Source organism: Brassica napus, unplaced genomic scaffold (genome assembly GCF_020379485.1).
Source record: "Brassica napus cultivar Da-Ae unplaced genomic scaffold, Da-Ae ScsIHWf_1243;HRSCAF=1776, whole genome shotgun sequence".
Classification (NCBI taxonomy): Eukaryota; Viridiplantae; Streptophyta; class Magnoliopsida; order Brassicales; family Brassicaceae; genus Brassica; species Brassica napus.
The window spans coordinates 1-26,823 of record NW_026014662.1 but is presented as its reverse complement, the minus strand read 5'-3'; the positions used below and the strand labels follow the sequence as shown (position 1 = coordinate 26,823).

General features: G+C 38.1%; 7 protein-coding genes and 1 pseudogene across 10 annotated transcripts; all 8 read left to right on the top strand.

Annotated features, from left to right (window-relative positions):
- The first annotated feature begins 542 nt into the window (after nt 1-542).
- Nucleotides 543-2,160, top strand: LOC125596608. 2 transcript variants are annotated; one of them, XM_048771692.1, is made up of 2 exons: nt 543-1,621; nt 1,788-2,160. In XM_048771692.1, exons 1-2 carry the CDS (start codon nt 1,067-1,069, stop codon nt 1,821-1,823), a joined length of 591 nt encoding a protein of 196 aa, XP_048627649.1. In that variant the 5' UTR covers nt 543-1,066; the 3' UTR covers nt 1,824-2,160. The 2 variants fall into 2 exon arrangements, with proteins under 2 accessions (XP_048627649.1, XP_048627648.1); XM_048771691.1 differs by having other exon boundaries at nt 1,779-2,160.
- Nucleotides 2,161-2,228: 68 nt separating this feature from the next.
- On the top strand, nt 2,229-4,790 carry LOC125596607 (cathepsin B-like protease 2). Its single transcript, XM_048771690.1, has 11 exons — nt 2,229-2,529; nt 2,730-2,783; nt 2,866-2,946; nt 3,070-3,232; nt 3,343-3,347; nt 3,442-3,516; nt 3,602-3,727; nt 3,826-4,044; nt 4,137-4,250; nt 4,339-4,374; nt 4,499-4,790. The coding sequence occupies exons 1-11, from the start codon at nt 2,458-2,460 to the stop codon at nt 4,631-4,633; spliced, it is 1,080 nt and encodes a 359-aa protein (XP_048627647.1). The 5' UTR covers nt 2,229-2,457; the 3' UTR covers nt 4,634-4,790.
- A 1,558-nt stretch (nt 4,791-6,348) lies between these two features.
- Nucleotides 6,349-7,549, top strand: LOC125596612 (putative expansin-A17). Its single transcript, XM_048771700.1, has 3 exons — nt 6,349-6,369; nt 6,478-6,833; nt 6,922-7,549. Exons 1-3 carry the CDS (start codon nt 6,349-6,351, stop codon nt 7,229-7,231), a joined length of 687 nt encoding a protein of 228 aa, XP_048627657.1. The 3' UTR covers nt 7,232-7,549.
- Nucleotides 7,550-10,433: 2,884 nt separating this feature from the next.
- LOC106398652 (gibberellin 2-beta-dioxygenase 6-like) lies at nt 10,434-13,065 on the top strand. 2 transcript variants are annotated; one of them, XM_048771689.1, is made up of 3 exons: nt 10,434-11,019; nt 12,212-12,554; nt 12,733-13,065. In XM_048771689.1, exons 1-3 carry the CDS (start codon nt 10,619-10,621, stop codon nt 12,985-12,987), a joined length of 999 nt encoding a protein of 332 aa, XP_048627646.1. In that variant the 5' UTR covers nt 10,434-10,618; the 3' UTR covers nt 12,988-13,065.
- Nucleotides 13,066-13,652: 587 nt separating this feature from the next.
- Nucleotides 13,653-15,656, top strand: LOC106399327 (cytochrome c oxidase assembly protein COX11, mitochondrial). The gene is made up of 8 exons (XM_013839800.3): nt 13,653-13,807; nt 13,930-14,048; nt 14,193-14,496; nt 14,601-14,653; nt 14,753-14,825; nt 14,936-15,040; nt 15,131-15,211; nt 15,318-15,656. Exons 2-8 carry the CDS (start codon nt 13,978-13,980, stop codon nt 15,474-15,476), a joined length of 846 nt encoding a protein of 281 aa, XP_013695254.1. The 5' UTR covers nt 13,653-13,807; nt 13,930-13,977; the 3' UTR covers nt 15,477-15,656.
- A 139-nt stretch (nt 15,657-15,795) lies between these two features.
- LOC125596613 (putative pentatricopeptide repeat-containing protein At1g02420) lies at nt 15,796-17,918 on the top strand. Its single transcript, XM_048771701.1, has one exon. It carries the CDS (start codon nt 15,825-15,827, stop codon nt 17,301-17,303), a length of 1,479 nt encoding a protein of 492 aa, XP_048627658.1. The 5' UTR covers nt 15,796-15,824; the 3' UTR covers nt 17,304-17,918.
- A 2,185-nt stretch (nt 17,919-20,103) lies between these two features.
- On the top strand, nt 20,104-25,362 carry LOC106353586 (annotated as a pseudogene).
- A 404-nt stretch (nt 25,363-25,766) lies between these two features.
- LOC125596611 (ATP-dependent Clp protease proteolytic subunit 5, chloroplastic-like) lies at nt 25,767-26,756 on the top strand. 2 transcript variants are annotated; one of them, XM_048771699.1, is made up of 6 exons: nt 25,767-25,972; nt 26,059-26,101; nt 26,132-26,229; nt 26,311-26,419; nt 26,524-26,616; nt 26,701-26,756. In XM_048771699.1, the coding sequence occupies exons 1-6, from the start codon at nt 25,854-25,856 to the stop codon at nt 26,716-26,718; spliced, it is 480 nt and encodes a 159-aa protein (XP_048627656.1). In that variant the 5' UTR covers nt 25,767-25,853; the 3' UTR covers nt 26,719-26,756. The 2 variants fall into 2 exon arrangements, with proteins under 2 accessions (XP_048627656.1, XP_048627655.1); XM_048771698.1 differs by having other exon boundaries at nt 25,768-25,972; nt 26,059-26,229.
- The last annotated feature ends 67 nt before the right edge of the window (nt 26,757-26,823 follow it).

The following is a 26,823-nucleotide window of genomic DNA, read 5'->3' as shown; positions in this document are numbered from 1 at the left end:
TATTGTAATACGTCTAGATAAGTAGTTGTGTAAGAATAAAGAGAATAAATGACATGCTATAATTATTGTTAAATAAAATAAATAATTCATCCTCTCATTAGATTCCTAACCTAAAAGAGACTGCAAATATGTAGGCCAGTTAGGGTTTTTGTAGGCACGATTGATGGGTTCTTCCCTTTCTTACAAGTTTTTACAATTCAATTCAACTTTTAAGATATTTTTTTAGCAGAAAAAAAACTTTTAATAAATCATGTCATTTTATAGTACTGGTTAAGCCTCATTTCTAAAACTTGTATTTTGGGAGGCATGTTGATGCTTGCTGTTAATTATATTAAATTATTTGTCAGTTTGTTCACTTGTTGTGAGTGTAGAAATCGAAGATGTATAAATCCAGTTCTTCTATTTAACCCAACCAAATAAATTTCATAATGGTGGAAATGCGATATATTTGTTAGTTTACAAAACGTATACAATACAAGGCAAATAATCATGAGTTATACATCAACAAAAGAAAGTCAAGACAATAATGGTAGCATTACGAAAAGCACTAGATTTCCATTAACTTGAGAATGTAACGTTAAATAGGTTTATTGTGATGTGTAAACTAAACATTAAAGCATGTGACCTAGAATTTTGGAAATACGTTTACAAGTCCTCCACAAGTTGAAATGAACGAAGACTTAAACAAAAAGTAGGCCCGTGATAGGGCCCATATCCACCTTTATGAACTCTTTCTCATAAGCTCCCCCGCTCGACTATCGAGGCCCATCGTTCTACTCTTCTCTCCGGCGTCGGAGGAGCTCGAGCTCGCCGGCGTCGGGACTCTCCGTTACATCTCCGTGTTATTACCGTCTCTCCTAGCATTTTCATAGTCTGTGTTTTCGCCTGCTGCCTCGCTTCCGTTTTGCTTTGTGCTTGCTCTGTCACCACTCATCTTGCTCGCCGTCTCATCGTCATTTCGTCTGCTCGGATCTGTGTAGCCGTTTCTCATCTCAGGGCGTGGGTAAGAGCCGGATCTGTTCAGTCAGTGAGTAAGCTCACCGGATCTGTTCGACTCTTCGTCACCATGGCAACGCCGTCTCTGATACGAGCCAAGTCTCTTCCTCCACCATCAGATCTATCGCTCACTTCACCTACTCTGGTCTCCCGTCGCCGCGCTTCTCCAACCGGAATCTTTCGCCGACGAGATAGACCCATCACCACCGTCACCACCACGCCGTGTGCTTTGCGTTTGTGCTTCTCTCCTGTTCTTATCTTCAAGCCCGGCTCTCCCTCTGTAACACCGTCTCAACCCCCACAGGACAGCAAGTACTCCGTGCTCAGCCCGTTCTCGACTAGGCTCACCGGACACACGACGACAGCTCCCTCCGACGACGCCTCATGCTCCGACGGCGCATTGGGTGCGATTATTTGCCAAAGGAAAACCCTAATCTTAGTGGGCCTTATGGGCTTGGGCCTGGCCACAAGGAGTTCAGCTACCAACCTTTTTTCCAAACGATACATTTGGTTTCACTCGTGGACATGGGCAGTGTGCATAACTAAAATCACCGAATCTATGCTTAGCACCGGTTCACCTAGCCGGCCCCTCCCTCTTGTGTATCGTCCTTCCCCAAACCCAAAGGTACTTTCGTGTGGTCTCCTACCACAATTCCCTCCGTCTGTGTCCATACGCTTTGTAGTGTCAATTTCAATTATGGAACTGGAGATGATGTTAGACCTATCCGGTTCACCGGGCGTTTCACTGAATTTGCTTTCTGATGTTTATGAGATTCTCATAGTCTTTTCAGAGATCACTGATGGAGATAGAGCTGTTTGTTTACTGAACTATTTAGCTAGTTCTAGATGTTCTTTGGACTGTTCAGCCCTCTCACAAACCCATTCGCTTGGGTGTATCAACGTCGTTTACGACTATGGCAAGCTTGTTGGAGCTTTCGTTTCAGGGATACAAGTGAAGATCATCCAAGGATTTCTTCACACTGAGCTAGCCTCTCCCACCAACATTTCTATCTTATGTTTTAGTGTACTCTTTGTTGTTCATCTGACCGTTGAAATTAACTCCGGTTTTATCTTCTTATCGTGGAGCATAGCTCCGGTTGTAACCCCTTAACTTTTAAATTTTAATATATTACGTTGCCAAAAAAAAAAAAAAAAAAGATAGGGCCCATATAGGTTGACAAGTCATATAGCATGAATCTGGCGGAACCTCTTAATCAAGGGCCTATGATAATAAGAAAATGGTTGGTGGAATAAACTGAACGGCCAAGATCTCTCTCTTCCTTGGAATAAAATAAATTAAATGATGTGTCATTTTCAAGCCCCTTCTCTTCTTCTTTTTTTTTTATTTTAGAAAAGAGATCATCATCATCTTTGAATTGAATACCTTTTATTCAAAAAAAGTCTCTGGGCAAATCATTGCAACTGAATTAGCAGAGGAGGAGGGGAGGGGAAGGGAGATTCATGGCTGAACATCATCATCGCATCAGAGTCTACTTAGCCTCTGCTATCTTACTTTTAGCGGTTATTAATACGGTACATCTTCTTAATCTCTCTATCATCGTCCTGTTTTTCTTACGAAGATCCAGACTTTTGTGGATGCCTTTTGTTTTGGGTTTTGACTCTTTTGTTTAAAAAGGATTCAAACTTTTGTGGATCGCGTCTCACATTTTAGCAGTGTTTCTGGATCATAAGTAAAGTCTTTTGACTTTTTTTTTGTTTTTAATTTTATTCAGGGAATTGCAGCAGAGAATCTTTCCCAGCAGAAGCTAACTTCACGAATTCTTCAGGTTTTTTTTTTTTAAAAATCTTAATCCAAGTCCCATTTTCATAACTGCCTCGTCCATTGTTTTGACCTACTTACTTTTGTAGAATGAGATTGTGAAAGAAGTCAATGAGAATCCAAACGCTGGATGGATAGCTGCTTTCAATGATCGCTTTGCTAACTCCACCGTCAGTTTCTTACATCTTTCTCATTTATAGATACATACATACATACTAACGCTTATCATTGTTCCTCAAACTTGACTTGTCTCTTTTGTTTTCCTTTTTTTTTTATTGTATATGTATGCTCAGGTTGCAGAGTTTAAGCGCCTCCTCGGTGTTAAACCAACACCTAAGAACGAATTCTTAGGCGTACCTGTTGTAAGCCATGACATTGACATCTCTCTCAAGCTTCCTAAAGAATTTGACGCTAGAACTGCTTGGTCTCAGTGCTCCAGTATTGGAAGGATCCTAGGTCAGTCAATTATCTCTCTCTTTCTTTCTTTCTTTCTTTTAAAACATGATATTATACTGACTTGAATCTTCTTATGTTTTCTATCAAATTCCCTCCCTCCTCGGTTATAGATCAGGTAAAAACACACTCAAAATTTTAGTGGAATTTATACTAAACTATACGTTTTGAGATTCATTAAAAAAAAAAAACATTCTTTTGTTTTTGTTTAGGGTCACTGCGGTTCTTGCTGGGCATTTGGGGCGGTAGAGTCACTGTCTGACAGGTTCTGCATCAAATATAACATGGTAACACCAATGCCTAGCCAAAAACACTGATGATTGTATTCCATCTTTCTCTTCAAAAAGATTCTTGTGTTCGTTCCCTATGCAGAATATATCTTTATCAGTCAATGATCTCTTAGCATGTTGTGGATTCCTTTGCGGTCAAGGCTGTAATGGTGGCTACCCTATTTCCGCGTGGCGATACTTTAAGCACCACGGTGTAGTCACCGAAGAGGTACAAAAGTTCTCTGTTTCATCTCCATATGATATATATTGGAATGGTTGATATATATTTATCGAATGTTTGCAATGTTGTTTGGTTTCCTCCTCAAGTGTGATCCATACTTTGACAATACTGGATGCTCACACCCGGGATGTGAACCCGCTTACCCTACACCAAAATGTGTGAGGAAATGTGTTAGTGGAAACCAGCTTTGGCGTGAATCAAAACACTATGGTGTTAGCGCCTACAAAGTCAGACATGGCCCTCAAGACATTATGGCTGAAGTTTACAAAAACGGACCTGTTGAGGTTGCCTTTACCGTTTATGAGGTTAGTTACAAAAAGTTTTTTAAGATTTGATCAAACATGGTGATTGTTATATGGAACTCCATATTCTCATGAATCTTTTTTGTTTCCACTAGGACTTTGCGCATTACAAATCTGGAGTGTACAAGCACATAACAGGTGCAAACATTGGAGGTCATGCTGTCAAGCTTATTGGCTGGGGAACTTCTGATGATGGCGAAGATTATTGGGTATGATATCCACTTTTGAAACACACTCTCGTATCAGTTTTCTATTGGCTGGAGAGTTGCTGACATTCTTTTTGAATTGTTACACCAGTTGCTTGCAAATCAATGGAACCGAAGCTGGGGTGATGTAAGTAACTCTTCTCTCCAATCAAACTTATTTTTACTTGTTATCTTTTCAAGGTCCTTGCATTACATTCAAGAATCCAGAGGGAACACACCAAGTCTGATGTCTATGTGTAATTATATTTCAGGATGGTTACTTCAAGATCAAGAGAGGAACGAACGAATGTGGAATCGAACACGGTGTTGTCGCCGGTTTGCCTTCAGACAGGAACGTCTTTAATGGTATTAATACATCAGATGATGTTCTAGTTTCCTCATTTTAAAACTAAAAATCAGAAAACAAAAGACGTGTTTCTGTCTCGACACTCTCTGTAATATATGTAATTTGCTTCCTGTTTCCAATGAAAAGAATCAAACGACTTCAATAAACCCAAACAAAAGTATATTAACTACAAAATATACCCTTTTAGCTTTTGTTCATGTTCAGTTTTTACATGTTTACATATTAATTTATACTGTTTTCATTCTGCACAATGCATGTGTGGATACTTGAGGAGGTTGTTCTCAGTTTACTAGATTACTCCCAGTAGTATTAGGAACTTGTTGCATAAAAACCTCCTTCAGTTGGTCGTAAGTTCCAATAAAACTCCACTAGTACAAGATATACCGGTTCGTGCCCCGGCGTAGAAAGTTGAAAAACTTGTTCCTCTAAAGCTGAAACCAGGAGACTGAAGATTTCCCGAACTCTCTTCTTTATCAGTAAAGACTTCTTGATTATACTTGCTAACTCGTCTGAAGTTACCAACTTGACTTGAGATAGATTATCACAGCAAATATTACGTACACATGTTGATTACCAAAAAAAAATGGAACCATGTGACATAAGAGCGAGGACGTACCTCTACATATGCCATCATATTAGGGCGCCACTAATGATTAACTGCATGGATGACAGATATATTACGTACACAAGAGAAAATACACTCATTTCTATTTTTATTTTACGATACCAATTTCTCTTCCGAAAAAAGGTTGGGAGCTATTTGATAAAATATTTAGTATCGAATAGCATAATCAAACCTGAGAATCATATTAACCACGTAGAAAAGTGGTATTTCAAGCCATGGAATGGTTATAAATGTTAGAAGTCTAGGAGTAAAATCATCAATGTTTTTGTTCAACAAATCAGTTAATGTGTTTCATTGATGAATATTAATTGGTCAATGTTTTGTTTCTTGGTGGATACGTTGAAAAGTACTACCGTCGTACATGTGCCATTTGCCATGTTGACGAATGAGATGATGTAAAACGTACGATTTATAGGAGACTTTGTTATAATCCATTCCTCTGTTTTGGTTTTGATAACAGAAAATTTAAGACGGACTAGATATAAAGAAAACAATACTAATAAATAACAACTGAACTTATTGTTTATACTATATAATTAAACTGTGCTATAACGTACAACGGTATTTACGAGTGAAAAGAAGACAGCTTATCAAAATGACATTTTCTCCGCAAATTAAGAAAAATTTGTCATGTGGTTTTATAGAGTGTTATTCCGTATATAGCTTAATGATTTGTTTCTTGATACAGTTGCGTATTGTCGTTTTTAACACAAGATGATATGGAACGCCATATCATATTATCATTACAGTCGTTCCCCCGGAATTTGAGTAATTCAAGACTTGAAGTCATGAAATGTTATAAAATTTAACTAATACAAATAGTATATTACAATTAGTCGCACAAAAAAAAACAATAATGCTGAAGAATTATGAAATCAGGAGGAAGCTCAATGCTTCCAACACTATAAATGCTCGCATTGTTCGTCTATGCATATGTATATTCATCAAAACACTTGTATTCTATCAATTACACTTCCCCTTCGATCACAAGACACTTAACAAGAAGCTAAAAGGAAAAATGACGAACATCTTTTGTTTTTCGATCCTTGCCAACTTCCTCCTCGCGATGTTATGCACGAATATGATCAGCTCTGTGTCTGCAGGCTGGATGCAAGCTCATGCAACCTTCTATGGCGGAAGTGATGCTTCTGGTACAATGGGTTAGTTGATTTTCTTCCTGTTTTAGGGTTTCTTTCTTCTTCTCCAAGAAACTCTTCTGACTTGTCTTTATAATTGCAAATAAACAATTAATCAATTAGACACCCGCTATAACTTTTTTTATAATCTGGTCAGGTGGAGCATGTGGATATGGCGACCTCTACACCGATGGTTACAAAACAAACACGGCGGCGTTAAGCACTGCACTGTTCAACGACGGCAAATCATGCGGAGGTTGTTACCAAATGGTGTGCGATGCGACCAAAGTGCCACAATGGTGTCTTAAAGGGAAATGGATAACAATCACAGCTACTAACTTCTGTCCACCCAATTACGCTTTACCAAACGATGATGGAGGTTGGTGCAATCCTCCAAGGCCTCACTTCGATATGGCTCAGCCTGCTTTTGAGACCATCGCCATTTACAGAGCCGGAATCGTCCCTGTTCTCTATAGAAAGTAACCCAAAAACAATCTAACACCTCATTTCAATATTCATATACAGTACTTACATATGTGTTGCTAAGTTTCTTATAACTGTCTGTAGGGTTGGATGTAGAAGAAGCGGAGGTATGAGATTCACCATGAACGGTAGAGATTACTTCGAGCTTGTCCTCATCTCAAATGTCGGAGGCGCAGGTGATCTATCCCAAGTATGGATCAAAGGCTCCAAGAGTAACAAATGGGAGACCATGTCAAGAAACTGGGGAGCTAATTGGCAAAGCCTTACTTACCTTAACGGACAAAGTCTCTCTTTCAAAATCCAAGCCAGTAACGGTAAGATAAAGACAGCAATCGACGTTGTTCCTTCATACTGGCAGTTTGGTCAGAGCTTCAAGAGCAACATTAACTTCTGATAACTATGGACTAGCTACTACTGTAAATGAAAGCTTGATTTCTTGAAATGTAATGTTACATAATTTGAATACATGAAACCGACCGAGTATACGGAGAAAGTGTTAAGCTTAATATTAAATGATGGCAAACTGTTGTCAAGTGTCTATTTATCTCTCCTTAATTAGTCCTTCCGCTGCTTTCGCTTTTCCCGTTCTATTCGACAAAGCTGAGATTCCTACTTTCCTCTCTCTCATCTTCTGCAAATACTTCACCTCTCCCTCTTCCAATGCCAATCTGCCATTTTCACCCCAAAAAATTAGATCCTTTTTCACTAACTACCCACCATCAACCTATAATTGGCTAATTGGAGAAACTCATACTAGAAATGTTCTGTTGACCTTCGTTTCTCTTCTTCATCTGAATTTGCGGCTTTATTTAGATCTTCTTCTTCATCGCAGAGCTTTTATTATAGATTTCCTTCTTTTAACCGGCGAACAAGACTTACTTTAGGCTGCAAAGCAGTTTGATCCTTTCAGTTGTAGACACACTCTCCTTCGGCTACATATCACAGAGCTCTTTTTACGTGGGCTTTATTAATATCCTATTCTACCTTTTTATTAGGCCCATTTTAGTTTTTGATCATCCAACTATGAGATAAAACAATTTATTGACGACGAGCAAAGATACTAAAAAATGATTCAATCCTAACAACATTTTATTATATGTCAGCTGCGTTATTCATGTAAACATATTTTTCATCTTCCAACATATTAGCTCAGATTACGGTTTAAGCAACCCATTCTCTATAAATACTAGTAGTTTCTTAATGCATGCTGCAGGTTCTTCTTTCATTTTAAAATATGTATTTTTTATAGTGTGTTAATATTTTAGTATTACGTAATGCAGAAGATAATCATTTTAACTCACTACTCATCATAATGGCCACACCACACCAGAACATTTTTAATACAGCAATAGAGTTAGGTTTGGTAACTGACATGTATGTTTCATTCATGGGATAATGTCGGCTAATGTGTCAGATGCCACGTTCCGTTGATCCAACCTGTCGCTGCTCAACTTTTCTCCCATCCTTCTTACATATTGCATATCTTGAATATTATAAGCATTAAAATTATTAGATTTATCCATTTCTGTCGTTTGATTTGTTGTTTATAAAATGTGTTTTCCCATTGACAAAAAAAAAATGTGTTTTCCCATTTTTGAGTTGCCGTGAACCTAATTACCTAACATCAGAACAACAGAAAAAAACGTTAGATTTGTTAGATAGGTGACTAGTATTAGGACGATGAAAAATCTTGACATGCATACAACAAACAATAAAAGAAAACATTAGTTAAGTTTCAAAAAAAAAAACAAATATTAGTTGATTTATTTAGAATTTGAATAAATAATAAGAGAGAAAAGTCCACTAATTTTTTTTTTTTTTTGCGCAACCGAAAAGTCCACTGATTAAAATGTTATTTTAGTGCTATTATATTGATGGATCATTTACATTGTATTTAACGATCGTTTGGCTAGAAAGTGATCGTTCTGCTTAGTAAAACACAGTGAACCAAAAATAGAAAGCTTTTTATCCAAACATAAAAAAAGAACAACGAAGCAAAAAGGAAAACCATTTTTTAGAAAAAGATGGTCTCATAATAAAGAATACAGTAAATGGGTAGGTACTAGTTGACAAAAAAAAAGGGTAGGTACTAGGTATTGGTACAGAGAGTTGAGAGAACATAATAATTGAAAAGAATATGTATGGGCTACGAAAGCAATTTCTTTATTAATCGGACGGCTAATAGGAGCCATCAAGGTTGACCACTACGTGACGACATAGTGGCCTTACCCCGGGCCAGCTTCACTTTTCCCAATTCATTGTAACTCTTTTCCACTCGCATCGTCTATAATAAAAATAGCATTTGATTCTCTTATAGTTTCCCTACCCTTTGACCAAAAATAAGCTTCCCTTCTTATTTGCCACTTCATAAGAAAAATATTACATCTTAAAATCTGAAAGATCTATCTTATGGTAAGACGAATCATGACATGTTGTACACTGTTGCACTCTTAAGATTATCAACCATGATTGAAATTTAATATTTGAATGATTAAATGCCTCTAACTTGAAAATGGGAGAAATCACAGTTCAATATGTTTGTTTTCATTCAATTTTATGAAGTTATTCTGAAGATTTTTTAAAAACTTGTTCGTCAATTCTTATGATTAAAACTATAGTTGTAAAATTTAATATTAACTTTGCCAGACTTATCAGTATCAAGCATTTATGACCGGACTACTATGTATTGACATGGGTTTTTAGATTTTTAGAATATGATTCTTAGCATAATATAAGAACCATATCTTAACTTTTAACTAAAAAAAATTAAGAACCAACTCTTAAATAAAAGTTTTAAGAGACGATTCTTAGTTTTTCAGTTAAAATTAAGAGACGGTTCTTATATTACGCTAAGAACTCCACCCTAAAAACCCCTAATAAACATGGCTTGAGAGCATGATTAACACTCGTCTCTTAGTCGGGGTTCTTAACTCATGATTTAATCTTTTTTAAAAAAAAATTCGACTAAGCTTTTCTTAGTTAAAATATAAAAAAAGGTTAAGAATCGTCTATTACTCGAAACTAAAAATCTCAGTTAAGAGATTGGAGCTAATCATGGTCTAAATTAATCATCAACTGGTATGCTTATACTATTCATGCGTTTGTTTTGTAATACTGCATACCAAGAAATCAATATTATGACTAACCAAACCCGTAATTTAAGGCTATAAGTGCTCAATCTTTAAATTATCTGAAGAACTAAACATCAACATCTACTACTTTTCTACACCAAATTTTAATCTACCCAAATTCAATAATAACTAGGTCGTCAAATGTAATAAAATGCTAAAAAAAAAATTCATAGATCTAATTTAAAAGTGTACCTAGCTTGAAAATAAGATATTTTTTGGTCCAATTGAAAATGAGATTTTAAGCTGAATATATACATATTTTTGTAATACACATTCTTACAACATTTTTTTGATGGAGTTATATGCATAACTTATAGACAAAAAAAATTATGACAATAATTTTGTTTTTGAAAATTCGACCGTCCCCATTGATTGCATGCCCACCTTACGCGATATGTATGATGAGACGATTACTTTTATTTTCCCCATTTATTAACGGTATGGCAACCATAGCATTACTAGAAAATCGAAAATTGCTTTAACTAAAAATAGTTATTTTATCCAAACCTACCTTTCATCTAGCGCTTCTCATACACTATATATACATTACTCTTCTGTATCGGGTTATTTCATATCAAAACCTCCTGATTTCGTTATCTACTAGTACTTGTTTCTTTTAAAAAATTGTTTTCGTTTGAAAATAAAAGGACATGGTTTTGCCTTCTTCAACACCGTCTCTAACCACCGGAAAGAAGGCGAAAGCCTCGCCGAAATGTAACTTCCCTGTGATTGATTTCTCTTCACTCGACCGGTCAAAACTATCGGAGGAAATCACGAAAGCCTGCGAGGTTAATGGGTTTTTCAAGGTGATAAACCATGGAGTTAAACCGGAGATAATTTGGAGATTTGAGCGTGAGGGTGAAGAGTTCTTTAATAAACCGGGCACGGAGAAGCAACGAGCCGGTCCCGCGAGTCCATTCGGTTACGGATGCAAGAACATCGGGTTTAATGGAGACTTGGGTGAGCTTGAGTATCTTCTTCTCCATGCAAACCCAACGTCTGTCGCTGATAAATCTGAAACTATCTCACATGATGACCCCTTCAAGTTCAGGTATGTATAACAAAGTTTGTTCCTTTTTGGTATTTATTACTGGTTTTGAACTAACTCTAATTTGTAAAGTTATAAAGATTTATATATATATATATATATTGCAAGTAGATATAATGGTAACTGGACCTAGTTTATTTCCTGCCATACAAAAAGAGACGAAAAATACATATTAAACGTTTGCATTTATATATATCATGATAATGCATGTCTTTATCCATACGTACATCATAACATTTTAATTTTATATCTGAAAAAAATTTAGACAAAGTTATACAAAAAAAAACAAATTAGACATAACCCACATATACTAATATTTCAGACAAACAAACCATAAGACACGGCTTTAAATTATTTATTTTTTGAACAACGACACGGCTTTTAATTATTATCAGTCTTTGCTCCTTTATTATTATTATATTATACTATAGTATTTAATTTAGTACAAATAAATAATCGTACCAACCTAATGCCGGTTCACCTGATAATTTGTTGTAATCATTAATCTACGATGGTTGGATTTTGTTCTTGGTTCATAGTATATTGGCATGTGGTTACACGTAGAATGCCAACACTTGTTTTCCTATATTAAGCCTTTCTAATGTGAAAGTGCTTTTGCAACCTGGACCGCGAAATGGTTGATTAACTGAAATTATATAATTTCCCCCCTAATTTGGTGGCATAATTTTTTGTATACTACAATATACTGTATTTATCAGTTTCTTTCGTAGTAGTCGAAATTTAAGATATCTTTCTAGATAATACTACTTTCTTGTAAAATTCAGTGATACATTATGATTTGTTTTGTGGGAAAATAAATATATCTCGAAATAGATTATTATTAATTTTGGGATGAAGATTATACACACACGTGACACGTCACAAGTGATATAATAATTGAATAGACTCGGTCAATAAATGGACGATTGTGCATGAACACAAAAACACTCGGGGACGTCAAAGAATCACGATTCGAAACGTCAATAAATCAAGATTTGACCTGTTATTCATTCTTCTTGTTCAATAATTAAAGTGACAACCTGTAAAAAAGAGCGTAGGGTCCCTCACTTTCGAACATTCCTCTGACCATGCCTTTCCTTTTTCTCTGTTATTGATATCTATCACTACATTTGCTCTCTGCGTCAGCAATTGTTGAGCGTGCTGACTAAATGCCACGTATATTTTACTTTTGTAGCTCGGCCACAAACGATTACATACGCGCCATTAAAGATCTTGCATGTGAGATAATTGATCTAACGGCCGAGAATTTATGGGGCCAGAGATCTACCAAGGTGAGTGAGCTAATCAGAGATGTCCGTAGCGACTCAATCCTGCGACTGAATCACTATCCACCCGCACCGTACGCGCTGAGAGGCTTTAGCCAAATAGGTTTCGGGGAGCATTCTGACCCTCAGATCTTGACGGTGTTAAGATCCAACGACGTAGATGGCCTTGAGGTTTGCTCACGTGACGGCTTATGGATCCCTGTACCATCTGACCCTACATGCTTCTACGTGTTGGTCGGTGACTGCCTTCAGGTAATTTTAAAACAAAGTTTCCATTTTTAGCAAGTTCTTAAAAACAATTAATTATTGTTAAATCGTATTTAAATTTTTTTTAAAAAATAAGGTCAATTTCCCTCGCATGCAATAACTAACGTCACAAATTAAGATTGTGTACTTAATTTTCTAATTAATATTGTTAAAAAAATAATAGGCATTGACGAATGGGAGGTTTACTAGCGTGAGGCACAGGGTATTGGCGAACACGGCAGGAAAATCTCGAATGTCAGCGATGTATTTTGCGGCACCGCCGTTAGATGCAATAATATCACCGTTGCCGAAAATGGTATCGCCGGAGAATCCACGAAGATATAATACATTCACATGGGGTGACTACAAAACAGCTACATACTCTCTCCGTTTAGATGTACCTCGTCTCGAGTTCTTCAAAACTTCACAAGTATTATGATTGTTGGTTTGTTATACAAAATACTACACCATGTAAATGTATAGTTGTACACGATAAAGTATTAATAAGTCACAAACATCAGTAGTATGCAAGTTATTCTTTTGAACGTAAACGGCGATTGACTCTTGTAATAATATCACAGTAAGAACCAGTGGTGGTAGTTCAGTGGCGCTTGAGGGATTAAACCCAATACGGCGAACCCTGGTTCGAACCCCGCTGGCCACACGGATATGGACTATTGCTTTCGGCTCATTTGAATGCCCAGGAGAGGGTCTATCCGTGGGCTGTACCTCCACCCGGGGGTTAGGTCTGTGTCTTTAATAGACCCGGGTTTAACCCTTTTTTTTTCAAAAAAAAAAAATAATATCACAGTAAGGAACATGACTGCCATGAGAAATGTGTCCATGAAACGGCGAGGCGTGTCGTGGTAAGATGGGTGTTGGGCTTATAGATGTGCGAAAACAAAAGAATCAAAATTGATGGAATGTATTATTGACGTTAGGTGTGTGTGTTATGAACCAATTCTAAATTTGGATCTAACCCAATGGCCAAATACTCTATGATGCACTGTTGTATTGATGTTGTATATCTTCCTAATTGGGCCATCGGCATAACAAAGTGGGCTTACAATTAAATTGGACGCATGTGAGTGAACAAAAATTGAAAAGAAAGGGATTATCTTTTTTTTTATTTCTTTAGACAGCAGACAAGTCGTTGTTTGAATAGTAGGCTTTATTGTGTTTATTATGGTTTCATTTCATGCGACGTCTTTGATATCTCAACCGCCAACGAAATCGAGAACGCCGTCGTTCGTTAACCGGTAAGTCTTCTTCCCTTCTTCCTCACTCTTCCTGGCATCGTCGAATCGATCACGATTGGGAAGTGGACAAAACAAGTTTAGTTTTCAAAGTAATATTTTCTGAGTTGGTGTTTCTCGTGCAGATTCGTATTTTTGTAGTGTCGATCGATTGAAACCATTCCGACTCGGCCATGTCATGGTCCAAGGCATGTAGAGGGACTCGATTTTCTTCGTATTTAGAGAACATTCATCGAACATCGAGGTAAAATGAACCCCCCCCTGAAATGCATATTAACTGTTTGTTGAAATTCCTCAGCGAAAGTTGTATCTTTTTTTATTTGCACTTGTTATCATCATCAACCTAAGATTCGTATTAAATTAAGAGTTATGAGAGATGCCTGTGTAGGACTGTGCCTCTTGTTCCGTGCTCTCGTTATGGAGCTTTTAATGGCAATCATCATAATCTCCCAAGCAAGAGAGAGCTTTGGGGAAGCTCATCTTCGTTTTCCCACTCTAAATCCATGTTACTTGGTGGTGGTGCTCATCGCCAGTATTCTACTCACTCGATAACAGAAACCAAATCGAAGAAAATGCTCTACTATCTCACTGCTGTTGTCTTTGGCATGGTTGGCCTTACTTACGCTGCTGTGCCTTTGTATCGAACATTCTGCCAAGCTACTGGTTATGGAGGTACTGTTCAACGCAAAGAGGTATATTTTTTATATACAAGTCAAACCATTTCTCTATTCCTTTCACGATTATTCTTAGTCTCTGTCCTAATCTTTTTTTTTTGGGACTCATACTACTACTACAGACTGTCGAGGAGAAGATTGCTAGACATTCAGATTCTGGCACCGTCACTGAAAGGTGGTGTTAAGGGACCCATTCATAAACCGTCTTCTTTTTGGTAATATGTGTGTATGGTGAAGGTGCTAGCTTATTAGTCACTTTTTGTGTCGGAAACAGGGAGATTGTGGTGCAGTTCAATGCTGATGTTGCAGATGGGATGCAGTGGAAGTTCACTCCAACTCAAAGAGAGGTTTGTTTAGACTTTATATATAAGTCAAGAAGAGTATTGGTGATTTGTTAATGTAGGTGTGTGTGTGTTTAAACTGATATATGTCTTGTGGTTTTGGAATTGTGTTATAGGTGAGAGTAAAGCCTGGAGAAAGCGCACTCGCCTTTTACACTGCTGAAAACAAAAGTTCAGCCCCAATAACCGGAGTCTCCACATACAATGTCACTCCCATGAAGGTTTAAACAATATATTAGCCTTGGTGAATTGACTATCAAGTGTATCAATTTCCCTTAATACATCTTTTCGTTGGTTCTCGGAACACACAGGCAGGGGTTTATTTCAACAAGATACAGTGTTTTTGCTTTGAGGAACAGCGACTTCTTCCTGGAGAACAGATTGACATGCCGGTGACTACCCTTTCCTTCTTGGCTCTGCTTGATATATTCCTTGAGCAAAATCAAATAGCCCACTAAGACCTTCATCTTTATCTTTTTCGTTGTAAAAACTGGGCAGGTGTTCTTCTACATTGATCCTGAGTTTGAGACTGATTCAAGAATGGACGGAATCAACAACTTGATATTGTCTTACACGTTCTTCAAAGTGTCCGAGGAAACTACTAGTACAGATTCAGTCGACAATAAAAGCTCAGTTCCAGTTCAAGAAACCAATTAAAGATGGCATGTTTTTTTGAAGTGAAGAAGAAGAGTCTCCCTCCTTTCCTTGAGTTAAAAATAAAATAAAAAATTCCATAATGGGAAAATTGTTGGTTAGTAATTTGTTTTGTGCTGCAGTTATGTTGAAGGATACAAGGGAACATATGATATTATTAATTGAATATTTGCTTGAACAAAATCAAATATACAACATAAGAAGGCAACATGGGAAAGAGTGAACGGGCCACAGGTTTCATGAGAAAGTAAATTGGGCTTTCTAGATTTGTCGACTTAAACCAGTTGTGGTACTTTTCGATAGGGTTTTAGTTTTGGATCATCATCATCTTCTCCATTCCTTGCTGAAACGATGATGATACTCAAGCCGCAGTGTGCTTCTCGCGTTCCTCCCAGTCTCCGTCTCTCTACATCATTTCTTCACAGTGTGGCAATACACTCTTCGGATGCGAAGAAGCTCCTGCCAGACGACGACGCGGAAACTGTTTACCGGATGATCAATGCCTCAAATCTGCAAGGAGAGTTGAAGGAATCCTTGAGCTCCAGTGGACTCCACTTGTCGAAGGACTTAATCGATAGGGTTTTGAAAAGAGTTAGGTTCAGTCACGGAAACCCTCTTCAAGCCCTGGAGTTGTACAGGCACGCTGGTGCTCGACGAGGCTTTTACCACTCCTCCTTTTCTCTCGACACGATGCTCTATATCCTCGGTAGAAGTCGGAAGTTCGATCAACTCTGGGATGTTTTGTTTGAAGCTAAGCGAAAGGATCCGTCTTTGATTACGCCTAGGACGATGCAAGTGGTTTTAGGTAGAGTGGCTAAGCTGTGTTCCGTTAGACAAACCGTTGAGTCTTTCTGGAAGTTCAAGAGATTGGTTCCTGATTTCTTCGACACTAGTGCTTCTTTCAATGCTCTCTTGAGAACTCTTTGCCAAGAGAAGACTATGACCGATGCTAGGAATGTCTATCACTCTTTGAAGCATCAGTTTCAGCCTGACTTGCACACTTTTAACATCCTTTTGTCTGGCTGGAGATCATCTGAAGAAGCTGAAGCTTTCTTCCAGGAAATGACCAAAGAAAAGGGGCTCAAACCTGATGTGGTTACCTACAACTCCTTGATTGATGTGTATTGCAAGGACAGGGCCATGGATAATGCTTACAAGCTGATTGATCAGATGCGGGACGAGGATGTAACTCCCGATGTTATAACTTACACTACCATTATTGGCGGTTTGGGGTTAATCGGCCAGCCTGATAAAGCTAGAGAGGTTTTGAAGGAAATGAAGGAGTATGGGTGTTATCCTGACGTTCCTGCTTACAACGCTGCTATAAGAAACTATTGCATAGCCAGGAGGCTCGGGGATGCAGATAAGTTGGTGGATGAGATGGTGAAGAAAGGTCTGTCCCCCAACGCCACTACTTATAATCTCTTCTTCCGTGTTCTTTCTTTATCGAATGATTTGGGACGTTCTTGGGAGCTGTATGTGAGAATGTTGGGGAATGGGTGTTTGCCAAATACTCAGTCTTGTATGTTCTTGATTAAGATGTTTAAGAGACACGAGAAAGTGGATATGGCGTTGCGGTTGTGGGAAGATATGGTGGGAAAAGGTTTCGGTTCTTATAGTTTGGTTTCGGATGTGCTTTTGGATTTGCTCTGTGATTTGGCTAAGGTAGACGAAGCTGAGAAATGTTTGCTTGAGATGGTTGAGAAGGGACATAGACCGAGTAATGTCTCTTTTAAAAGGATCAAGTTGTTGATGGAGCTAGCAAATAAGCACGAAGAGGTTAATAATTTGAAACAGAAGATGGCTGTTTTCAGTACAGAGATTCAGTGATGAAAAATCAGGACATTCTTCCAGTGTTTTCCAAGAGCCAGTTGAGTCCTTCATGTATAATGCCATTGTACTTGGCCGAGTCTTTTTTGTTCAAGTCTATCAGATGAAGTCGAGGAACCATTGTTAGAGTTTAGGAGTTTTGCAGAGGTAGGTGCGGAAGAAGAAGATGACAATCATAACATTTTCCGAGAAGAAGAAGATGGATGAGGCATAGATGAAAAAGTTGCAGACGTTTGGATTCTGCTGAAACAGGCAGCGGATTGGTGGTTAAAACTGTACCAGACGCTATTGATGGCATCTTTTTGCTCTTATAGAGAGAGAGAATTTTCGAACTAATCAAATGGTAAACATAGATTTTATGTAGTTTTGCTTTGCCAAAGAGAACAGACTCTTCAGGACCAATCTCACTGTCTCCTGTTTTTTTTTCCTCTGGTTTCTTCTTTTAAATACTACTACACTTCACACAAAGTTTGTTGGCGTGTTTAGACAAATCAGCTAAATTGAAAAGAAAAGAGAGAAAAACTCTGTTTGCGTGACTTTTAGATTCTTGTTGGTGTGTTTTGTTCCTATTGGGGTTCAGTCAATCACGGCCAAAACTTATGGTTGTTTTTTTTAGTTCGTCTTTGTCTTGGTGACCTTAAACCAGATTCTGTGATGAGAGAAGTAGGGAGCTCTCTAACCATATATTATACACAATAAATTTAGAATGTTTTAGATAATTTCAGATACAAAACTGCCATCAGAAAAAGCAAAAGAATGTATTAAAAAAATTTAATGAAGGTAAATCAGCTGATTAGAAAAGCCACTTAAAGGCCTAATTGTTAAAAATGTACAAGTCCAAGCCAGAGCTTTGTATTAGATAGGGTCCATATATAACAAATGTGATAGCTTAACAATGATAATAAGAGTCGTCCAAAAAATAAAGATATCTGGACATAAAAATACGGACGACGTTAAAAGTAGTCATACAAGTTTAATGCAAGCGCGGCATGGGAATTGCGGCCCCCACGTTTACAGCGAATAGATTCAGTTTGATTTTCAAGATAGTAAAAATATTCTCATGTTGTAGTCAGCGTCATGTGTGATGTGTTTGTTTGAACACTGACGCAAGCAGTGACGGTGCAGTTAGTTCGAGTTGCTTTCATGACTTGGGGGGATTTTACATTTCATGTCTATTAAGAGAATAAATACTCATATTAACATCTTCTAAAACCCCTCTTTACTCTCTTTTCTTTGAACTGATCCCCTCTTTACTTAGTACTAGTATTTTATTTTTACTGTTACATTTACATGAAATCTTTAAGTACGTATAGTTTCACACAAAATGATTTTTTCTACATTGTATAATGTATACAGTTACTATATAGGATTCTGAGATTTTTCTTAGCTTGCATTTAATCACCCACCTGCAAGTTGCAACATTTTATATTAACCTGTGATTTGAATATCTGACATGTGATTTCTATAATTATTAGATCAAATCGTTAACATTTTTTATTTTCCCTGGTCTTATTAGGAGTAGTCAGCATTCAAATTTACTTTTTCGGCACATAAACATTAACTTCTATGAGGTTGGTTTGGTTACAAAGCTATGATTAACTTTTATTTTATAATTATTGGACTATCATGACATGTGTTCCTTACTACGGAAGACAATATAGACGGACGAATGATTATAATCAATCACTACTTGTATAATATCAGTCAATGCTTGAACATAGATACTAATATTTATATACTGTACATACATTATTATGACAATGGAGTTTATCAAAATGTCTTAGCGGCCAAGAAAATGAATGTATACACTCTTGACTTCTTGAGGGTTGATTTATGTTTTACTGCAATATATATAAGTTGACTTTTAGCTTCGTTTTCTTTTTGCTAATTAACTTTTAGCTTCGTTGCCAAGGAAGTAGCCAACTTTCTCAAAAGTGAAAATTATCTCTATCCTCCGTAATCTTCATCTTAGACCGCTTGATACTTGCACACACTGATAATTCAAAGCAAGTGGCTCCTTAATAAGCAGAGTATTTGATCATGATTTATGTTTAAATGACTAGTGCTTTAAGAATCTTTCCCCCGAAAATAACAACTACTAAGAGCATTTTCAATCTACTATATTTCTTACTCTAAACTAATGATTAAACTTTACTTAATTTCGAATCCATAATAGAATAGAAATAGATTTAATTCATAAACAGAATAATACATTTATTTATTTTTGTTCATTATTCATTTTTTCAGTTCAAAATAAGTAGAATTCAAGTAAACTACATTTCATATGAAGTTACTTTAAAATATAGAGTTTTATATTTCAGATACTCTAAGTGAAATCATATTTAGTATGTGCTATAGTCTAATATATATTAAAAGTGTTTCACTTATCTCCAATCAGAATAGTTTAATTTGACAGCTAATAATTTTTGAAACTGAATTAAACATATGTATATCCCTAATATATGTATATATTATGTGTTGATCCGATAAAATTGAATTTATCGGATATATATATATATATATATTAGATCAGATAAATTCAATTTTAGTATGTTCACTAAAATTCTGCATATAAAGCCCCATGGTATTATTTGAATGTACATAAATAGTTTAAATTTCAAAATAAAATATTTCTTCTTAGGAGGCATAGGTAGAATTTTTCTTGCGTTTGGTTCAAGGAAATAAAAACATCAAAATGCATAATTATGAGGCTTTTTGACCGATCGAGACGGTGAGGATTAGTTTAATGAAATCACACTCCTCCTTGCTTCTGAAGCAATTTTTTCACAGAACCCAAAAAGAAGAGTTGCATATAAAATGGCCAAAATGCTCTTTAGTTTCTGCAGATACAAATTGGAATCTTTAAAAGAAGAAAGTTGAATAAAATAAGAACTAAATCAAGTCTTTTAACAACTTCAAGACAACTACACGGTTTTGTCTCACGTCAAGTTTTCAAAATCTTTTGCTCATGTCAGATCTTCAGGTCCGTTCTCTTTTTAACTTCTTCATTCATCTTTAATTTTCTAATTGAGTTGCGTATTTAAGTATGATCCCTGAATTTTCGGGTAGTACAAAACGTGTGACTCCTTGTCCCATAACAGACTTTTGTTTCATTGGGGAAAACTCTTTGGATTGTAATTACAAAAAAGGAGCAGATTCTTCTTTTTTTCTGCACAAGTGGGGTCTTTTGGATTCACATTGGCAAACTCTTTAGGTTTCTCTAAAAAAAGGATTCAAATTGTAAATGTTTTCCTAAATTCTCCAACTTCTCAGCCTTTTCTGGTTTTTAAGAAAAAGTCAAAAAGGTGCCTTCCTTTATAGTCATTCTTTCTGTTATTATATACCGTCGATCTCCATCTGTGTATTCGAACTCTTTTTCTTTTCTCTACCAGCGCCGAAAATGAATCGTGACGGCGCCGGAGAAGGCGACTCTGTTTCACACGAACCTTCAACTTCCAAAACTCCCAGAGAGGGAGGAGAAGAAGAGACAAAGAAGGATGAAAAGGCGAAGACAGTTCCCTTCTACAAGCTATTTGCATTTGCGGATTCCTACGATGTTCTCTTGATGATATGTGGCTCAGTTGGAGCTATGGGGAATGGTGTTGGTTTGCCTCTCATGACATTGTTGTTTGGTGACCTCATTGATTCCTTTGGACAGAACCAGAACAACAAAGACATCGTTGATGTTATCTCAAAGGTATGTCTTGTTATAACAATAAAAATATCAAAAAACTTGATTATGTTCTTGGTTTAATAAATAGATAATGTTTCCTCTTAATAGGTTTGTGTGAAATTCGTCTACCTTGGAATTGGAACACTAGGAGCAGCCTTTCTTCGTATGTTTCTCCACTGCACTTTTACACACAAAAAACAAACAACTCAGGAACAGAAGTTTTTAACTGTAATTTTACTTCTTTTTTTTTCTGTAGAGGTGGCTTGTTGGATGATAACGGGGGAGAGACAAGCGGCGAGGATAAGAAATATGTATCTGAAAACAATTCTGAGACAAGACATTGGATTCTTCGATGTGGAAACAAACACAGGGGAGGTTGTTGGTAGAATGTCTGGTGATACTGTTCTTATACAAGACGCCATGGGTGAGAAGGTAATCATAGAAATTTGCTCTATATATTTCCAAAAAAAGAGGCTTTATATATAATATAATGACTCCATCTGTTTAAAAAGTTTTTTAATTGAATATTGCAGGTTGGGAAGTTTATTCAGTTGATAGCAACGTTCATCGGTGGATTTGCATTAGCTTTTGCTAAAGGATGGTTACTAACATTGGTTATGTTAACTTCAATACCTCTCCTGGCAATGGCTGGTGCAGCCATGGCGATTATAGTCACTCGAGCTTCTTCTCAGGGACAAGCTGCTTATGCTAAAGCAGCTACTGTTGTTGAACAGACTATCGGATCTATCCGAACGGTAATAACACAACTTCCTCCTAAGCTAATTTTTTTTTTTTAAAACCAATATTCAACTGAGATTTGTTTCTTTCAATTTTTGTCTTAAAGGTTGCATCATTCACGGGAGAGAAAGAAGCGATAAACAAGTACAAAAAGTTCATAACATCGGCGTACAAATCAAGCATACAACAAGGATTCTCGACTGGTCTAGGACTGGGAATAATGTTGTTCGTGTTATTCAGCAGCTATGCTTTGGCTATTTGGTTTGGTGGGAAGATGATTCTCGAAAAAGGCTATACCGGTGGCGCTGTCATCAACGTACTCATCATCGTCGTCGCCGGTGCCATGTAAGTGTTATAAACCCCCAAAGGCAATCAATCACTTGTACATATCTTCTGTTTGAATATAGATAATGTATTTTTTTTTGCGACATACAAATGCTCTGTTTTTAAAGGTCGCTTGGACAAACATCTCCATGCGTAACAGCATTCTCCGCGGGTCAATCCGCAGCGTATAAGATGTTCGAGACGATCGAAAGAAAGCCTTTGATTGATGCTTACGACTTAAAGGGCAAGATTCTTGAAGACATCAGAGGAGACATAGAACTTAAAGACGTTCATTTCAGCTATCCAGCTAGGCCGGATGAAGATATTTTCGACGGGTTCTCTCTGTTTATCCCGAGCGGCGCAACAGCCGCGTTAGTAGGAGAGAGCGGAAGCGGAAAATCAACCGTCATCAGTCTGATCGAGAGGTTTTACGATCCGAAAGCCGGACAAGTACTAATCGACGGTGTTAATCTGAAAGAGTTTCAGCTGAAATGGATCAGAAGCAAAATCGGGTTGGTTAGCCAAGAACCGGTTCTGTTTTCGTCGAGCATCATGGAGAACATCGCCTACGGGAAAGAGAACGCGACGATTCAAGAGATCAAAGCGGCTACGGAGCTAGCGAACGCGGCCAAGTTTATAGACAAGTTGCCTCAGGGGTTGGATACGATGGTGGGAGAGCACGGGACGCAGCTCTCGGGAGGACAGAAACAGAGGATAGCCATTGCAAGAGCCATTCTTAAAGATCCGAGAATTCTCCTTCTCGATGAAGCAACGAGCGCGCTCGATGCGGAATCCGAAAGAGTGGTTCAAGAGGCTTTGGATAGAGTGATGGTTAACCGGACTACGGTTATCGTCGCGCATCGGTTAAGCACGGTTAGGAATGCGGATATGATTGCGGTTATTCACCGCGGGAAAATGGTGGAGAAAGGTTCGCATTCAGAGCTGCTGAGAGATCCAGAGGGAGCTTACTCGCAGCTCATTCGTTTACAAGAGATAAACAAGGACGCGAAAACGTCAGACGCTGCTTCGGGATCATCTTTCCGGAACTCGAGTCTTAAAAAATCAATTGAAGGATCATCTTCTTCGGTTGGAAATAGCAGCCGTCATCATTCTTTAAGTGTAGTAACCTCAGGACTAGAACATGGTGGTGGTGGTAGCAGTAGAGCAGGCCTAGAGGATAAACCAGGAACTGAGGCTCAAGAACCGGTCCCAAAAGTGTCGCTATCCCGAATAGCTGCTCTGAATAAACCGGAGATACCGGTTCTCCTTCTAGGAACCGTAGCGGCAGCAATCAACGGTGCTATTTTCCGCTTTTCGGGATTTTGATATCAAGAGTCATCGAAGCTTTCTTCAAACCGCCTCACGAGCTCAGGAGAGATTCAAAGTTCTGGGCGTTATATTTGTAGCTCTTGGAGTGGTTTCCTTCATTGTCTCACCCACTCAGATGTATCTCTTTGCCGTTGCTGGAGGGAAACTGATTCGACGAATACGATCCATGTGTTTTGAGAAAGCGGTTCACATGGAGGTCGGGTGGTTCGATGAGCCACAGAACTCGAGTGGGACGTTGGGTGCTAGGCTTTCCGCTGATGCAGCTTTGATCAGGGCTCTGGTGGGGATGCGTTGTCTCTAGCGGTTCAAAACGCTGCGTCTGCTGCGTCTGGATTGATCATAGCGTTCACTGCATGTTGGGAATTGGCGCTTATAATCTTAGTGATGCTTCCTCTGATTGGTATCAATGGTTATATTCAAGTCAAGTTCATGAAAGGATTCACCGCCGACGCTAAGGTCCGTTTAATAAAACTTATGGTTTAGGTTTATTTTGTTTCCTTGTGGGTCAAGAAACTTATGTGGGGTTGTGGATATGTGAATGCAGTCAAAGTACGAGGATGCGAGTCAGGTAGCGAACGATGCGGTGGGGAGTATTAGAACTGTTGCGTCTTCTGTGCAGAGGAGAAGGTGATGCAGATGTATAAGAAGCAATGCGAAGGTCCGATTAAAGACGGGATAAAGCAAGGTTCATCAGTGGATTAGGGTTTGGATTCTCCTTCTTCATTCTGTTTTGTGTCTACGCCGCAAGCTTCTACGCTGGTGCTAGACTTGTTGAAGCTGGCAGGACTACTTTCAACGATGTCTTCCAGGTAAAGTAGCTTTTTAATCTCACTTGTGCCAAATGAAGAAGAAATGGATATTGACCTCAAAATTCTTGCAGGTGTTCTTTGCATTGACAATGGCAGCGATTGGAATTTCTCAGTCGAGTTCTTTCGCACCGGATTCTAGCAAAGCTAAGGTCGCAGCTGCGTCTATCTTTGGGATCATTGATAGAAAATCGAAGATAGATTCGAGCGATGAGACAGGGACAGTCTTGGAGAACGTTAAGGGAGATATTGAACTTCGACACATAAGTTTCACTTATCCAGCAAGACCAGACATTCAAATCTTCCGCGATCTTTGCTTAACCATTCGTGCAGGAAAGGTACTACAATCTTTAGAGAAATGTTGTCACTCAAGTTTTATGAACAGTGATAAATTTATGTCTTCTTGTTTTTTTTCTTTTAGACGGTTGCTTTGGTCGGAGAGAGTGGGTCGGGGAAGTCGACGGTGATCTCTCTGTTACAGAGATTCTACGATCCAGATTCCGGTCATATAACTCTAGACGGAATTGAGCTTAAGAAGATGCAACTGAAATGGTTGAGACAGCAAATGGGACTAGTGGGACAAGAGCCTGTCTTGTTCAACGACACCATCCGAGCCAACATTGCTTATGGCAAAGGAAGCGAAGAGGCCGCGACCGAGTCTGAGATCATAGCCGCTGCAGAACTAGCCAACGCACACAAATTCATCTCTAGCATACAACAAGTAAGGGAACTAAAAAATATTCTGCTTTTCAAAGTTTACTTAGGACTCAAGCAATACACTTTTGAGTAGGGTTATGACACGGTGGTTGGAGAAAGAGGGATTCAGCTATCAGGAGGACAGAAACAGCGCGTGGCTATAGCACGGGCCATTGTGAAAGAGCCGAAGATATTGCTTTTGGACGAAGCAACGAGCGCTCTTGATGCAGAATCAGAACGAGTGGTCCAGGACGCACTTGACCGAGTGATGGTGAACCGAACCACGGTGGTTGTGGCTCACCGGTTATCGACTATTAAAAATGCAGACGTGATCGCCGTGGTGAAGAACGGGGTGATCGCTGAGAAAGGAACTCACGAGACGTTGATCAAAATCGAGGGTGGGGTTTATGCTTCGCTTGTGCAGCTTCACATGACTGCTTCTAACTGATATATTTTTCTTCTTTTTTTCGGGTTTATGGAAGTTTTTAAGCTATAGTTTGAGTCACTTGAGTCAAAACTAGGGTATTATGTATTAAAGATTTTATTTTGTTTTTGATAAAATTTTTGTGGTTGTTATATACAAGTAACATATGTATGGCTGTTTGTTTCACATGGCTAATGTTATGCTTTTATCAAGAAGCTTTGTAACATATTTTGTTGTTGTTGTTTATCTCTTTTGTGACGTAGATAAATTTATCTATTAGTCAATCAATGGACACAAAAATTGCATGTGCATTTTAGGACTAATTTTTCTAAATAAATCTTGTTGAAAAAAACGACCGTGACAATCGCGTTTGTAGCTAAAAACAAAATGCGTTTGCGTGTAAGAAATGTAATCGGAGCTGAAATGGACCCGCCCCAACACTGGGTTAAAACCAGACCCGTCAATAAGAAGAGAGGCTTTTAAGTGTTGGAAGCGGAAAAGGATAAGGGGGGGCGGAGGAAGGAAGTTCATCGCCGGCGACGGAATTGAAGAAGAAGAAGATGGGTCATGCATGCGTCTCGACATCGTCGGCTTCTTCTCTGAGGATTACAGCTGGATTCGTCTCCAATGGCTCTTCCTCTTTCGATTCTCAGAAGCTTTCCCTCCCTCTTCCTTCAAGGTCACTGTTTGTTCTTTGCGATGATATCTCAGGGGGTGGGGGCTAACTTAGGGATTTGAAGGAATTCTTTTTTTTTTGGCTTGCAGAAAGACGAACAAGTTAGTTAGCGAGAGAAAGAACTGGAAGAGGTCATCATCATCATCATCATCATCATCATCATCATCATCATCATCATCATCAACTCGGAAGGCTGTATACTCCGACGGCAATCTCTGGACACCTGCGCCTCCCTCTCCTCAAGGAGTTTGGTCCATAAGGTTATTATACCTTTGACTTTGAGCTTGACCATATCTTCTTCAACTGTGATTTTAGGCTAAATCTGGAATGCTTGTTGGCAGAGATGATTTACAAGTCCCTTCTTCTCCCTATTTTCCTGCCTACGCTCAAGGACCGCCTCCTATGGTTCAAGAGCGTTTCCACAGTATCATTTCCCAACTCTTCCAATATGTATTTCTTTAACTATACTCGCTCTTTCTTTCTTTTTTTTTAAAGCTTATCAAAAAAGTCTCCACCTTTGATTAATTTGTTTCCCTTTTATTTATTTATTTTAGAGGATTATTCGTTGTGGTGGTGCTGTGGATGATGATATGGCCAACATCATCGTTGCTCAGCTTCTTTACCTTGATGCCGTTGATCCTACTAAGGTCAGATTTTTAATTATATATGACTCAATTTTATTCTTCTTCCTCAATGATTTGCTTAGCTTGCTCCTTTATGTTGTTGGACAGGATATTGTCAGTATGTGAATTCTCCTGTGGCTCTGTTACTGCTGGTAATATTTACACTTCCTTACCTTTTACTTTCTTCTCCTCTTTTTATCTACTCTCCATCTATCTCTATCTCTCTTTCTC

Coding starts and splice junctions, on each gene's coding strand:
- LOC125596608 (XM_048771691.1), top strand. CDS start 1,067: ATGGCAACGCCGTCTCTGATACGAGCCAAGTCTCTTCCTCCACCATCA. Junction 1,622..1,778: donor GTCCTTCCCCAAACCCAAAG/GTACTTTCGTGT, acceptor AGATTCTCATAG/TCTTTTCAGAGATCACTGAT.
- LOC125596607 (XM_048771690.1), top strand. CDS start 2,458: ATGGCTGAACATCATCATCGCATCAGAGTCTACTTAGCCTCTGCTATC. Junction 2,530..2,729: donor TTTTAGCGGTTATTAATACG/GTACATCTTCTT, acceptor AATTTTATTCAG/GGAATTGCAGCAGAGAATCT. Junction 4,045..4,136: donor TTGCCTTTACCGTTTATGAG/GTTAGTTACAAA, acceptor TGTTTCCACTAG/GACTTTGCGCATTACAAATC.
- LOC125596612 (XM_048771700.1), top strand. CDS start 6,349: ATGGCGGAAGTGATGCTTCTG. Junction 6,370..6,477: donor TGGCGGAAGTGATGCTTCTG/GTACAATGGGTT, acceptor TTAATCAATTAG/ACACCCGCTATAACTTTTTT. Junction 6,834..6,921: donor GTCCCTGTTCTCTATAGAAA/GTAACCCAAAAA, acceptor AACTGTCTGTAG/GGTTGGATGTAGAAGAAGCG.
- LOC106398652 (XM_048771689.1), top strand. CDS start 10,619: ATGGTTTTGCCTTCTTCAACACCGTCTCTAACCACCGGAAAGAAGGCG. Junction 11,020..12,211: donor GATGACCCCTTCAAGTTCAG/GTATGTATAACA, acceptor TTACTTTTGTAG/CTCGGCCACAAACGATTACA. Junction 12,555..12,732: donor TGGTCGGTGACTGCCTTCAG/GTAATTTTAAAA, acceptor AAAAAATAATAG/GCATTGACGAATGGGAGGTT.
- LOC106399327 (XM_013839800.3), top strand. CDS start 13,978: ATGTCATGGTCCAAGGCATGTAGAGGGACTCGATTTTCTTCGTATTTA. Junction 14,654..14,752: donor TCTGGCACCGTCACTGAAAG/GTGGTGTTAAGG, acceptor TGTCGGAAACAG/GGAGATTGTGGTGCAGTTCA. Junction 15,041..15,130: donor ACAATGTCACTCCCATGAAG/GTTTAAACAATA, acceptor CGGAACACACAG/GCAGGGGTTTATTTCAACAA.
- LOC125596613 (XM_048771701.1), top strand. CDS start 15,825: ATGATGATACTCAAGCCGCAGTGTGCTTCTCGCGTTCCTCCCAGTCTC.
- LOC125596611 (XM_048771698.1), top strand. CDS start 25,854: ATGGGTCATGCATGCGTCTCGACATCGTCGGCTTCTTCTCTGAGGATT. Junction 25,973..26,058: donor TCCCTCCCTCTTCCTTCAAG/GTCACTGTTTGT, acceptor TTTGGCTTGCAG/AAAGACGAACAAGTTAGTTA. Junction 26,230..26,310: donor CAAGGAGTTTGGTCCATAAG/GTTATTATACCT, acceptor GCTTGTTGGCAG/AGATGATTTACAAGTCCCTT.